Source organism: Zerene cesonia, chromosome 19, assembly GCF_012273895.1.
Source record: "Zerene cesonia ecotype Mississippi chromosome 19, Zerene_cesonia_1.1, whole genome shotgun sequence".
Classification (NCBI taxonomy): Eukaryota; Metazoa; Arthropoda; class Insecta; order Lepidoptera; family Pieridae; genus Zerene; species Zerene cesonia.
The window spans coordinates 8,294,778-8,308,606 of NC_052120.1; the positions used below are offsets into that span (position 1 = coordinate 8,294,778).

Genomic DNA, 13,829 nt, shown 5'->3' on the forward strand with positions numbered 1-13,829 from the left:
AATATAGAAAATCCCTGGTTCGACTAAAAAAAAAACAGTATTAGATAGATAGTCCATTTATCGAGGAAGGATATCCCTACTAATATTATAAATGCGAAAGTAACTCTGTGTATTATAAATGGAAAGTCTGTCTGTTACGCTTTCACGCCTAAACCACTGAACCAATTTTGATATAATTTGGTATGAAGGTAGAACTAAACTTGGGAAAGGATATAGGATGATTTTTATCGCGAAAGGGGGTAGAAGGAGTTGAAAGCGATATAACCGAATTTCACGCGGGCGAAGTCGCGGTCGGAAAGCTAGTCCACAATAATATGTTGTAAATTAATTGATATAAACCATTGATATAATAAAATATGTAGCGCGATAGAATTAATCTGTTTTCTTTTTCATAACTGTAAGATAGTAACAAATGTAACTAATTTATTGGATTGCATATAAAGCTTCCATCACATTGTCTTTTTTTTAATTAACTTATCATTTATATCACCGAATTAATGCTTCAACACATCACTAATAAAATTGTCTAATAAACGAATCAACATATTGCCCCCGCGCAGCCGCGTCATAAGTGTCGTGTATAATCAACTATTTTATGAACCCAATATTGTGGGAAGTAGCCTTTTGTTGAACTACGGAGAAAATCATCTTATATTATAAAAGCTATAAGCAAGTGGCTTGATTGAAACTGTATGTTAACAGCCATACATCTAAACTTGTACTGTCTGCTATATTGAAATAACTGCATTTTACCGATTGAACGTTAAAATTAAGTAGGTTAACAACATAAAACCACATGAAATTATCATCACCATTACCAACAAGATACACAAAATTTCAGGTACAGTTAGAAAGGGAAATAGCTCTTCGTCACGACTCAAGAATCCACGATAATAAAATTAATGAACTGAAGATAAGAAGAACAGTAACTTAACTATTATGAATATCTTAAATAACATAACTGCTAAAAATAAAACAACCATAAATACCATTGCGACATAATCGCTTTATCGAAAAATAGCTGTTCTCCCCGGCTTTGCCCATGGTACATATTATATAGCCTATGACATAGTCTATGTCATTCAGTGAAGTCTTGCAGCTTTCTAATGGTGAAAGAATTTTTACAATCGGTCCAGTAGTTTTTGAATTTATCCATTACAAAAAAACAAAAATACGGAAGAATTTGTATTTATGTCTTCGTAATATTAGTGTAGTCAACTGTGCAATGATATTAAGAAAATGTATATATTGATTGATTCGTTATCTACAAATACACGATTACATTTTTCACAATTGAAAACCTTTGACACAGAGCCACACTATACTATTAACTTTTGGTTTCCTATCTCTCATTCGTTGCAGGTTCAAGAAACCCGAATTGGTCAATCGCTATCGACTGTATGGTTTGTGTAATACCGTTATCGAATTCACATACAATGGCACTTGACGATAAATTAATATTTACCAAACAATTTTACGGTACATTGACCACCACGAGAGTTACGGTCAAGGCTGTGTATTCCGCAAGCAATAGTGCAAATCTTAGCATTCATAATTCGATCTTTGCAAACTATTTGTAACTGTAACCAGTTTAAATATCTCTTTTCAATCACCATTGATACTTATCTACAAATATTTATACTAAATATATGTATAATTTTACTTAATACAGAATATTCTACTAATCATATCATACTTACTTAATATTATAAATGCGAAAGTTTGTAAGGATGTGTGTGTGTTTGTTGCTCTTTCACGCAAAAACTACAGTACCGATTGCATTGAAATTTGGTACGTAGACAGCTGGACAACTGGAATAACATATAGGCAACTTTTTGTCCCGATATTCCTACGGAATACGGACTTACGCGGATGAAACCGCGGGGCGCAGCTAGTTAATATGTATATATATACTTAATGCAAAACGATGATTTTATTAAAATTGTTTATACAAAATTTTAATAAAATCACGTTTTGTTTTTCCAATTTGTTTAACAATGAAATATTGCGCGACGCTTGACCCGTGAAGAGCGGCTAAATAATAATATCCAATAATAAAACAACAGCTGTTTATAAATAAGATGATTAGTACGCGCATTATTTACGTACGAAGTTGTCTTATACTTATTTTGAAGCTATCCTTCATTTTAGTTGGCGTAACAATAAAATAAAAATTAATTTCATTAAATACATTCAATTAAATGAAACATATTATTGCAGTGGCCAGAGAGATATTTATTTTTTTATAATAGAGTGAAGAAATAGGTACTGTGTATTGAAACGGTAAAGTTTAAAGTTATTAAAACGCTTCATTCAAGACATACTTTACAAGAAAAACGGTTGCGTAAGTTATAAGCGTAAGCGATTTGGTTTCAAAATTTCTTTAAAATAAATAAATAAATTATTCCGGTGTCTTGTCCGTAAAACAAGTGCCATTGTAAAAGAAATGAAATATTTGTTTGTCCTACAAACAGAAGTAATTTACTAAGTTTTTAGAATTAAATCAATAAAAAATAATTATGGACCTAACATTAAATGTTTCTCACTATTGGTTATACTTTGTTTTTGATATTGACAATTGTTTTCTAGAATATTCATATATTAAAAAATCCAACCGTTTACCATAATATATCCATAACATTTCTGCCATAATTCTGAGCTTCAGATAACCCGTATCATGATCAGTATTATAATATGTATTCAAAAATGAGAATAATTATTCTGCTGTATCTTCTCACTTGTTGATTCCAATCACAATACTCTTTCGTAGGAATGTTCCCAGTGACGTCACGTTAGTTGGAGCGTATCCGTTTGACTCCACAGTTCGCCTCATTTAGGTCACTAATGCCAATACTTAACTCAATTTATCCCCATAGAGACCATTCTTTGATCGGGTACATATATGGGTACATACCTATAATGATAATATTTTGGAAAGTTGAATAATATGTAATCTTGAAATGATAAAAAGTATGTCATCTTGTCAATTGGCCTATTCAAACAAAGATGTTTGATGATGATGAAATGATGTGTTTATCTCATTGGTTGACCTGGTATTTTAAACCCTTAGTACCTTTAAGTGAAGTTTTTTCTAGGTGGTCATTGCTCATTTATAAGCGTTGTCGATTTTTTTTATATATAAGAAGTGAACTGTTATGTTAGTAGGAGAGCAACTTTTCAGAGGGTTTCTGATGAAGACAATGAAAATTATGTTGAATATTTTTTTAATTTTATATAAAACCGATACAAACGATGTAAAAAACTATAATAATTGCTTAGCTAGATAATATACAGAAATGTGATATTCAATGCTACGTCATTGTATGTAAAAATGGCGATGATCAATCGCCCGCAATAATACAGTGTAATCTTATTATTTCCAATACACAAAGATACAGATCAATGGTTTTGTATGACCTATAGACTATGGACCAGATTATCTAGTGACAATAACAATAAAATTAACTAACACATGTACCAAACCTTACAAATTTTTAATACATCAGTGTTTCCCACCATGATGGAAGCCCCAATGTTTATGCCCATCATGACCGCCCTTCTTACCGTGGTCATCATGATGATGATGATGCTCATGATGACCGTGATGACCTTTATGACCGTGATGGTCTTCATCGTGGTGATGCTTGTCGTGATGGCCGTGCTTGTCATGGTGATGGCCGTGATGGCCGCTATGGTGATGATGACCCTTCTTGTGGCCGCCATCATGATGCTCGTGGTGTCCGTGATGGTGACCATGCTTGTGGTGCTTGCCTTCATCATGATTGCCGTCATAGAAGTGGTGGTCCTTATGGAATGTGTCTTTGTGGTATTTCTTGTGGTAGCCATCGGTTTTCTCTCCCTTATCGTGGTGTTCATGGTGGCCGTGTTTCTCACCCTTATGATGGTGACCATGTTCGTGGTGATGACCGTGATCATCGTGCTCGTCCCAGTGCTTCTTGTGATCACCGCCGTGTTCGTGATGGTGTCCGCCATGATGGTGTTTACCATGATCGCTATGGTCGCCTTTGTGGTGATGGTGATGACCTTTATGTCCCTTATGTCCTTTGTGGCCATGTTCATGGTGATGGTGTCCATGATGTTCCTTTCCACCTCCCTCTTCATGGTGATGACCTTTTCCGCTAGCTGCAGCTACGAGGTCCTTCCCATCATCAGCTAATTCGATGGAATATACTGCTGCCACAAGGCAGAGTAAGCCAAAGGCAACAAGTAACTTCATGTTGTTGTTTGATGTCTGTATGCTTGAACTGTGTAGATCTAGTCTTTTATAGCCGATTGATTTTGATGAAGAAAGCATTTGTAAACGCTATTCACAATACTGGGTTTTACTTTGATGTGTTTTTTCTACAATGTCGCTATGTTCAGTGAATTAGAGTAATTAAATTTCAGTTATTTTTCTGTTCGCAAACCGTAAGTTTTTTATTTTATATTTTTAATGTCACAAAATAAATTTTATATTTCTAAGGTGAGTCATTATATTATATAAGGTGACTTTTATGAAAAGAATGCGGTTCCGCTCGCATCCTCTTCAAATTATTTGATACGTTTTATCTATGGAGCTCTCTATACGGTCTTACAAATGTATTTTTTCACGTTAAAATACATCTGAAGTTTTATTCCAGTATTTATTTATTAGTTTATATATAATACTATCTTTGTCTTGAGCAGTTTAGAATTAAAACTTAACAGGCAGAATGAGAGCTTCAGTTTCCTTTTATCATCATGTAAATTATAATATTCAATCCATTTTAAATTTAAAACCTCTTTATAGTTTATTCCCCTCGTATCTTAACATTATATTAAAAAAAAACTCTTGTTAATTAGAGTACTAATAAAGTCTCCAGCAACCAAGCGAAGACCAAACAAAATCCATCAGGAATAACTCAACCGAAATTTATAACCAGAGTTCCGCTTTCTATTCACCACAGTCTAACAATTTAGTTATTAATGTGGATAGTTCAAGTTATACTAGTACATCACCGAAGTTGGGTCAAACAGTAGCAGTTTGGAACTGGATAGTTGGAGTAACTTTGTAATGTTGGTTCTACAGGATGTTAGCATAGACCGGGCCATGTAACGTGTTGTTTTTCTTCTGAAGTTTTTAGCACGTTCTGAATCGTGTGAGTAAGATCTATGGCTCTTGTTAGAGGTACCAATGGTTCACATGTGTTTGATTTTATCCGAGTGTCATACTTTTAGAAATTTAATATTTTTGACAGAGTTTTAACGCAGCAAATCGAGTCTCTCTAGAGAATTCGGAATATTCGTAAAAAATAATATAATAAACTAGCTCTCCTTCCGCTTTGCAACATGTTCACAAGTCTATATGGTTTTAGTACGAAACCTTTTAATTATTAAAACCTTCTTTCTGAACCACGCTATCCATTGGTGAAAACAGAATGAAAATCGATGTAATAGTTTTTGTGTACGCTAACAGAAACGCGTCGGAAGACATTGCTTTATTCACTAGCTGTTCGCCCAGGCTTTGCCTGTATGTAACTAATATATAGCGCACGTTACTCAGTAAAGATGCAGCTTTCTAATTAGAAACACCGATTTCAAAAATTCTTTCACAATTGTCCAGCTGTTTTTGCGTAAAAACATACAAAAATACTAAACTTTCCTCTTTATAGTGTTTTCAAATTGTACCGACATTTTAGTTAAAGAACGTTTAGGAATAAAATAATTTTATCACTTTAAGTAATGTATGTTTAAAACTACGATAGTTTATTTTTATGATTTTTATTTAAGTTCACTAAACATGCCACAGGGTCACTTAGGAATACTGTAAGCTTCAATATTATCCCAGTGAACATGTGGTGTCTTGGAAAGAAATAATCTTGCAAATGGGAAATGTGGTTTTTGAGTTTCATAACAAATAATTTCACTAACAATTGAATTTTTCCCCTTTTATTGTATCAGTGTACTTAGATGGAGATGAAAATGTAAGTAGACATGATAATGTAGGTTTTTTGTATGATTTCGTTGATAATTTGATGGTGGTAACTGTATTATACCTATTCTAATATCAATATAATATGTATTAAGTTATTTTATTTATCTTAATTATTATTATTTACTTATTTCTTTGTTTGTTTGGACGCGCTAATTTCAGGAACTAATGACTCGATTTTAACAATTTCTTCGCGTGTTAGATAGCCCATTTATCGAAAAATGCTATTGATGTTATACAGTTGAATAATGCAGGTAAAACCGCGGGACGTAGCCAGTATTAAATAAAGTGAAACTAGTAAAGTGGATTGATTTATTTGTCTCTGCTATCGATTATAGTTTAAACAAATATTTATATAAATCAGGTTTTTTTTGAAATGATATGTTTGTAAACCTTTAAGTTTAAAGTTAAAATCACCAAATGTACTTGCTAAGATAATACGATCTAATTTTATATAGATAATTATTTATTAGTAGGTTTAGATGTATTTTCTATATTTAAATCCCATCGTGCTACTAAAATCTAAATATTTATCTTCTGCTATCTGCTAAGACCAATAGTAGAATGTGATTTTATTCTGGCCTTAGAGTTATGTAAACAAAGATAGCATAAATTTACAGGTATTTGATATATTTTCACATCCCTATCACAATAACTAGCATTGTATGCATAATGAAGAGTAATATTCAAGTTTATTATTTTGTAGCGCTATGGTAGTAAAAAATGATTTGTTTTAATTATGTGTTTGTGAAAATATTTTACTGTATTATTCAACAAAGGGTAAAAATAAATGAAACGGCAATATTTTAAATATTCACATTTATAAAAGTAACAAAACCCGTAACAAATAACAGTTAATAATACGTTTTACAATAGCGAAAAATAAAATAAAGCGTTTCAATATCTGAAATTGGCACGATATTGAAACCTTTATGTTATATTCGGAATTTTTCGCATTAAACACTTATTTAAACATAATATTACCCTATTAATAATATCACAGTTTGATTCAGTGCTTTCCGTGATGGAAGCCCCACTCCTTATGATCTTTGTGGCCGCCCTTCTTGCCGTGGTCATGGTGACCGTGATGATGTTCCTCATGACCGTGGTGGCCCTTGTGACCGTGATGGTCTTCATCATGATGATGCTTATCGTGATGACCGTGCTTGCCATGATGGTGCTCATGGTGACCACTGTCGTGATGGCCGCCCTTTTTGTGATGACCTCCGTGCTTATCGTGATGTCCGTGGTGATGGCCGTGCTTATGGTGCTTGCCTTCATCGTGGTGGTCATCGTAGAAGTGGTGGTCCTTGTGGAAGGTGTCCTTGTGGTACTTCTTGTGGTAGCCGTCGGTTTCTTCGCCCTTGTCGTGGTGCTTCTTGTGACCGTGCTTGCCTCCCTTGTGGTGGTGGCCATGCTCATGGTGATGACCGTGATGGTCGTGCTCGTCCCAGTGCTTCTTGTGATCACCGCCATGTTCATGATGGTGTCCGGCGTGATGATGCTTCCCGTAATCACCGTGTTCACCTTTGTGGTGGTGGTGGTGTCCTTTGTGTCCCTTGTGTCCCTTTTCGCCGTGCTCATGGTGGTGATGACCGTGATGTTCCTTGCCACCCCCTTCTTCGTGGTGATGGCCCTTTCCACTGGCAGCTGCTACGAGATCTTTGCCGTCATCGCCTATCTCCCTCGCATACACTGCCGCGAGGCAGAGCAAGCCAAGAGCTATGATCAACTTCATGTTGTCTGTGTTCCAAGATTCAGTTAGGCGAACCATTTATAGTCAATCAGTTTTAGATTAAGAAAGTGTTTGGAAATCTTCGCGCAACATTCAGGGACAAAACCGTTCAGTCAAGCGTTACGGCGCAAAACGTTTTTAACTCCGTGTAGTTAATATGGAATTATTAAGTATTATGTTGAATGTTATATTGGGTTAAGTAACAATTACAGTATATTGTTGCCGACGTAACTGGGGCACCATGTACCTGTTTATCAATAAAGTTTATTTTAAAACCAAAATCCATTCCGTATCTGTAACATTAATCAATGATTTAGAAAACCGTATCATCTAATCGTAAAATAGTTTAAGACATATTATAAGGTGTCCAACGATCATTTTGTTCCCACACAATACGCGCTAGAGTGAGTATTTAAGATAATATAAAAATATAAGCTAATAAAAAACCACAGCAAAGATACGCAATTTACTTGATGAAATACCATTGCATAGCAGCTAAGTAAATAATAATAATTGTTCAACAAGAAGTTAAACCGCCAAATTAATAGTAAAAATCAAATTAATAGTTTCATATTAATAAAGCTATATTCAATGTAAAATAAGAATTATATATCCTACTATCCTACTAATATTATAAATGCGAAAGTTTGTAAGGATGTGTGTGCATTTATTGCTTTTTCACGCAAAAACTACTTAACCGATTGCAATGAAATTTGGTACGTAGTCAGTTGGACAACTGGAATAACATATAGGCAACTTTTTATCCCGATATTCCTACGGGATACGGACTTACGCGGGTGAAACCGCGTGACGCAGCTAATAATTAATAAATATTAAATTAGTTTTCTCGAAGTAGTTGTTTTCCCGTTATTTCAAACAACAAAATTCAAGAAAAGCTTGGACTAGATTATCGTAAAAGTAGCATTAACAGCTATCAGGTGCTAAAACGATTTTAAACAGCATTAGCAAGTTTTCAGATCTAACTTTCTGCGTGATTGTCTTTAATGTGTTTATCGATAGTTCCTATGTACTACAGCTATGTTATATAAAAACAAGCTTTTATAATATGTAATTATATTAAATTGGGTGCGATAAAATGGAATAATTATTTATAAAACGATATAAATTAGTGCGTACTCACACATACACACATTTACAAATACAATGTACCAGAAATATGTATCTAAGGGATTTGATAGTCTACTATTTCATATTACGGACTCTTAAGATTGTTTATAAATTTGGTAATAATATGAGAAATAATGTTTTATTTCGCTCATACAATTTATTCTACGAATCTCAAATGGATTTTCGTATTTATTATTATTTAATTTATTTTGAAAGAATAGAAAAAATTTGATCACGAGGCAGGATTCGAACCTGCGTATCTTGCCTAACCGTAGCAACGCCTAGCCTCTCGGCCACCCGTGATCCTGCCACAGTAATCGAATTTCTTCTACTCTTTCGGTTTCATGTGCCTAAGGGGCACCCCACGCCATCTATTGAGATGATTAAGAACCATCACAACCAATACGAAACATTATTTCAATGATTACAATATTTCAAAATTTCTCAGTATTGTAATATTTAACTCTTTTTTATAGGTATTGGAACAATATGAGGTAATTAGCTTCGATCGTTACGAGAACTTTGAAACACTATCCTCCATACAAAAAACTAGACACTTTATCAAGCAGGGTCAGAAAAAATCACAATACCCTTTGAAATTTTTTTTGCATGATAATATTTTTGCCGGCTTGAATTCGGGCGTTGCGCAAAAAGACCAGTATGCATGTTGTTGAAATTTAATCAAAACAACAATAGGGATTGTCCGGGCTTGCCCCGGTCTACCGGGTATTCTAGAGCTGTGTATTTCCTTTTAATATTATTATGGTTTCCCATGTGTGCAGTAAATGTATGTGAGGATAGATCAATTTCTATAAGCTTCAATGTAAAGAAGGCTATATGAATAGCTTTGCAAAGATCATAGAATTACGCTTCTATTGTAGCTATTTTTGTAATATATTTGGATGTAGCACTAATTATAATAAAATGAGATGGATATAATGTTTCTTTCGTATGTTGTTGCGCGATAGAGATGGTTTAATAATGTTAAGACCGCCTCGTGTATCGTATCCGTTGTGCTGCATTTTTGTACAATAAAATGTAATTTGTTGTATTACTTCATATTAAATAATAACTGACCTAGTTATTATTTAATATTAAGTAATACATGTGTAAATGTGAGAGTGTCAGCACTCTTTGGCTGATAGTTGAGGGTTGAGATAATGTAATTATATCAGCAATATGTTTCGACTATATTCTCTAGAATTCAGATCTATAGTAAAAAACTTTATGATGCTGTAAGTAATATGTATAATGAATATAATCTACAGAGAGTTCTTTTGTTTCTAATTCGCGAAAAGTTGTTCTCAAGTGGCGTGATAAATACTTTGCGAAAGCATGTCTCCTTGAATCACCTTTGGGGCGGAAAAATTCTGGAAAATTTCAACGCATTTTTAAATGAAAAATAATACATACATAATGTATAAAAATTGCTCATACGACGAGAACCTATTACTTGATTGACACGACGTTTTTACCTTAATATAATTATTGCAAAATAAACTATTTCGAAGTTTTATGAATTAGTGTTCGTATGACTTAACCTTATATTTTTTCTCTCTCTAAGATATAAATATACAATAAGTAGCCTTATAGATTTCCCTATAACTAAACACCAAGTGACTTGGATTTGAAATAAATCATATCTATAACAATATATTTCATGACATTTAGAAACATAAACACCTTCTGTATTTTTCTTACTTTTAAATTTATATTTGACATTCAAATGAAGACTTCTAAAGCGAAATCTATCAATCACTCAATACCAAATTAATATAATTATATTATATACGTACATATTATCAAACTTTCAATATTTATTTCATAACAAGTAAGAATAAGGACGCGAAAGAACACACTGTATGAACCTCCAGAGACATTTGACCCCGTAAACTTTATAACTGGCCAAATTTTATGATTTTACTTTTACAAAACAAATTTCCTTGTTTCGTAATGGAGAACAATATACAGTTTTTTTTTCTTTATACCCGAGTTTAACAGTTAGATATGACGATGAGAAAAAATCGATCAGGCGCGGGTCGAACTACCAAAACGAAAGGTTCATTACAAAAAATCCTAAACTTACAAAAAACAACTGAATAAAAAAAATGAATTTACGGCCATGCCAACCATTGCTTTGTCAACATTTTTTAATTATTTGTTATTGCGGCAACATAAATATATGGAATACATCATCTCCGTCTTACTATCTTGGTTTATGACATACACACGTACTTCAGCCTACTAACCGATAGACAGACATACAAACGAACACATACAGCGAAGTCTTAATAATAACACAATACATAATATATATAAAATACAGTAAAAGGTTCTCATTTTACCCTCTTGGTACAGAAGCCAACAATCTCAATAATTTTATGCTTCATATTAAAATTTTAAAGCTATAAATGCTGATGAAATGACATAAAAATCCTTTTGTCCCTGTCATTAGACAGTCCAAATTTACTTCGTACCTTAAACTTAAATCATCATAAAAATTTTATACGCGATGTGATTTTCCGATCTAAATCAAAGCTGTAAACTTATTTACTGCTTTTAAATTGTTTGTATCGAGTCCTTTTATGGGATCACCTTAATTATTCATATATAATAAATATTTTTGAGTAACACCACATCATACATAATATAAAACATGATAGAAACTATTGTTGTACTCAATTTCTAAGACGTATGACAATTAGAGGATACATTAATTTAGTTATAACCATATTTTGTTGTATGAAATAGTAAAAGAAAATTTTGAATTAATTTATATTATTAAGTGTAGGTCATCAGTTTTTGTGAATAAAGATAATAAGCTCATGATATAATATGGAATGTGAATGAATCGGTATTAGTTCAAAACTATTACGTATAAAGTTTATTAATATTAGAAAAGTTGTAAATCTCTTGAATGCTAATGATAGTGTGTTCATGGAATTTTCTGGAATTTCGAATGGGGAGTATTTGAAAATTCTCTCTATGATATTAAGCTTAACTATTTAAATTTTTACAATCAGCCAGAATGAACTTTATTACTAGAAAGGAATAGATTTTGTACGTATGTACATACGCTTAACAGTTTTTGGACCTTAAGAAAAATATGTATTAAAGCTTAAAACCCGGATTTTAATACTTATTATATTAAAGTTTTTTTTTTATGTCACAGTCGGCAATGGAGCTGGTGGGTCGCGTGATGGTAAGCGCTACCTCAGCCCATGATCGTTTATAGAAGCATAAGGTCCATTGCAGATCTTACGCCTTTACAAATGGATTGGAATGGAAGTTTTATAAATCTTTCAAAAAATCATTCATCCGAATTTCATTTGAGAAAACGCAATCTTAAGTAAGTACTAATAGTAATTCTTTTGTGTGTGATGAGACAGATGATACTTCATTTACATTTCGTTGGTTCAAATTATTAAAGTCGGTAGCTTTTGAGACTTCTACTGCTGTCCGACCAACATCGTATTTTTCTATTTGTTCGCCTGGATCACACCCAATATTTACTGGTTCTTGAACCACGCAAACAACTATACCTAGAAGGCTATTAAAAAATACTTAAATAAGAATTCAATTAATTATATTATGATTATGGTATAAGCGACCTTTCCCGGCTTCGCACGGATGCAATAATACATGATATATACATATAACTTCCTCTTGAATCGCTATCTATTAAAAAACCCCACAAAATCTGTCGCGTAATTTAAGATCTAAGAGCATACAGACACCCAGATCATATAACTGATTTAAAGCAAATATTATATTCGAAAAATAACAAGCAAATCCAACACAGATCTCGATGTTACAAGATCAATAAAAGAGAATCGGAGTTACATCTAAATTCAATTCGGCCATTTCCATTATACATAGCGCCCAATCGTAGGGCCTGTCACTACATAGTTAATAGATGTATGTCAAAGTTCAACCCTGATTTGTCGCAACTTATCTTCCACATAAATCATTCGTACGGAACTAGTGGCGCGAATGTGAGGCAGTTTCTATGTAGGATGTATTTATTTTAGTCGATATATATAATATATATTGAAGTGGTTCTTTGTCTGGGTTTTAATAATAATAGTGTCTTGATTAATGACTCATATCAGTAAGCATAATTTCTATAAATAGATGAAAATTTATAATCCTTAAACCGAGTCCTGGGTTCGATTCCCGGTGGGGACGCAAAAAGAAATGTATCGGTCCGTCAGGATACAGAACGCTGATCACCTGCTTGTCCATAAATAAACTCGATCAGTGAAACAGATGTATATCACCTGCCCCAAAACACTGAAGGCGACACAGGACTTCACTTTTAGATGAAAATTTTTAATTATCGTTTAGGTATTTAATAAGCATCCGAAGCTATTGCTAGCCTCAAAAATGGCAAATAAAAATACATATACATTCTACATATATATTCAATATATTCTACTATAATATACTCAACATTTAATCTGCATCTCATTTTTTTATCTATAATATGAAATCATTTGTAAAAGCATATACAGCATCTCAATCCTTCTTTATTTAATTAATTTGAACTCAGCTTCCCTCACCTTTAGAATGAAAATAAGAAGGACAGTCGACTTGCGTTTTCTCTTTGCATGAAATGTAAACATTGTTAACAACATAACACTACAACTAAAACGAACCATACGTGACTATAATTTATCCACGCTAAATTGAACACAGCACTCGGAGGTAACGTAAAATAAAATATAAATAAAAGAAAAGTTAATACAAAAAGTTTGGCTGTATTTTCTTGATAGTCGAACCCCTTTCTTCCACGCCATAAAACTTTTATGGAAGGTGACGTCCCTAAAGCATAGTTTTCGAGGCGTTTGGGAATGATAAACTTTTAAACTTTGCGAATGAGTGAGCTAGATAGGCGCGAGTTTTTCTTCGTATTTCATCCTTTTGCTAGTGCGATTATACAATGGATATAGGGATGTCACTTAGAAACTATTTACGTACCTGATTTATTTTTGT

The 13,829-nt window shown here is 33.1% G+C and overlaps 2 protein-coding genes across 2 annotated transcripts; both read right to left on the reverse strand.

The window, feature by feature from the left end:
- Window positions 1-3,502: 3,502 nt before the first annotated feature.
- LOC119834358 (histidine-rich glycoprotein-like) lies at window positions 3,503-4,237 on the reverse strand. Its single transcript, XM_038358701.1, has one exon. The coding sequence runs from the start codon at window positions 4,235-4,237 to the stop codon at window positions 3,503-3,505; it is 735 nt and encodes a 244-aa protein (XP_038214629.1).
- A 2,551-nt stretch (window positions 4,238-6,788) lies between these two features.
- LOC119834359 (histidine-rich glycoprotein-like) lies at window positions 6,789-7,709 on the reverse strand. Its single transcript, XM_038358702.1, has one exon. It carries the CDS (start codon window positions 7,707-7,709, stop codon window positions 6,981-6,983), a length of 729 nt encoding a protein of 242 aa, XP_038214630.1. The 3' UTR covers window positions 6,789-6,980.
- Window positions 7,710-13,829: the final 6,120 nt, after the last annotated feature.

Bases quoted from the DNA above. Each gene is read 5' to 3' on its own strand.
- LOC119834358 (XM_038358701.1), bottom strand. From the start codon at position 4,237: ATGAAGTTACTTGTTGCCTTTGGCTTACTCTGCCTTGTGGCAGCAGTA.
- LOC119834359 (XM_038358702.1), bottom strand. From the start codon at position 7,709: ATGAAGTTGATCATAGCTCTTGGCTTGCTCTGCCTCGCGGCAGTGTAT.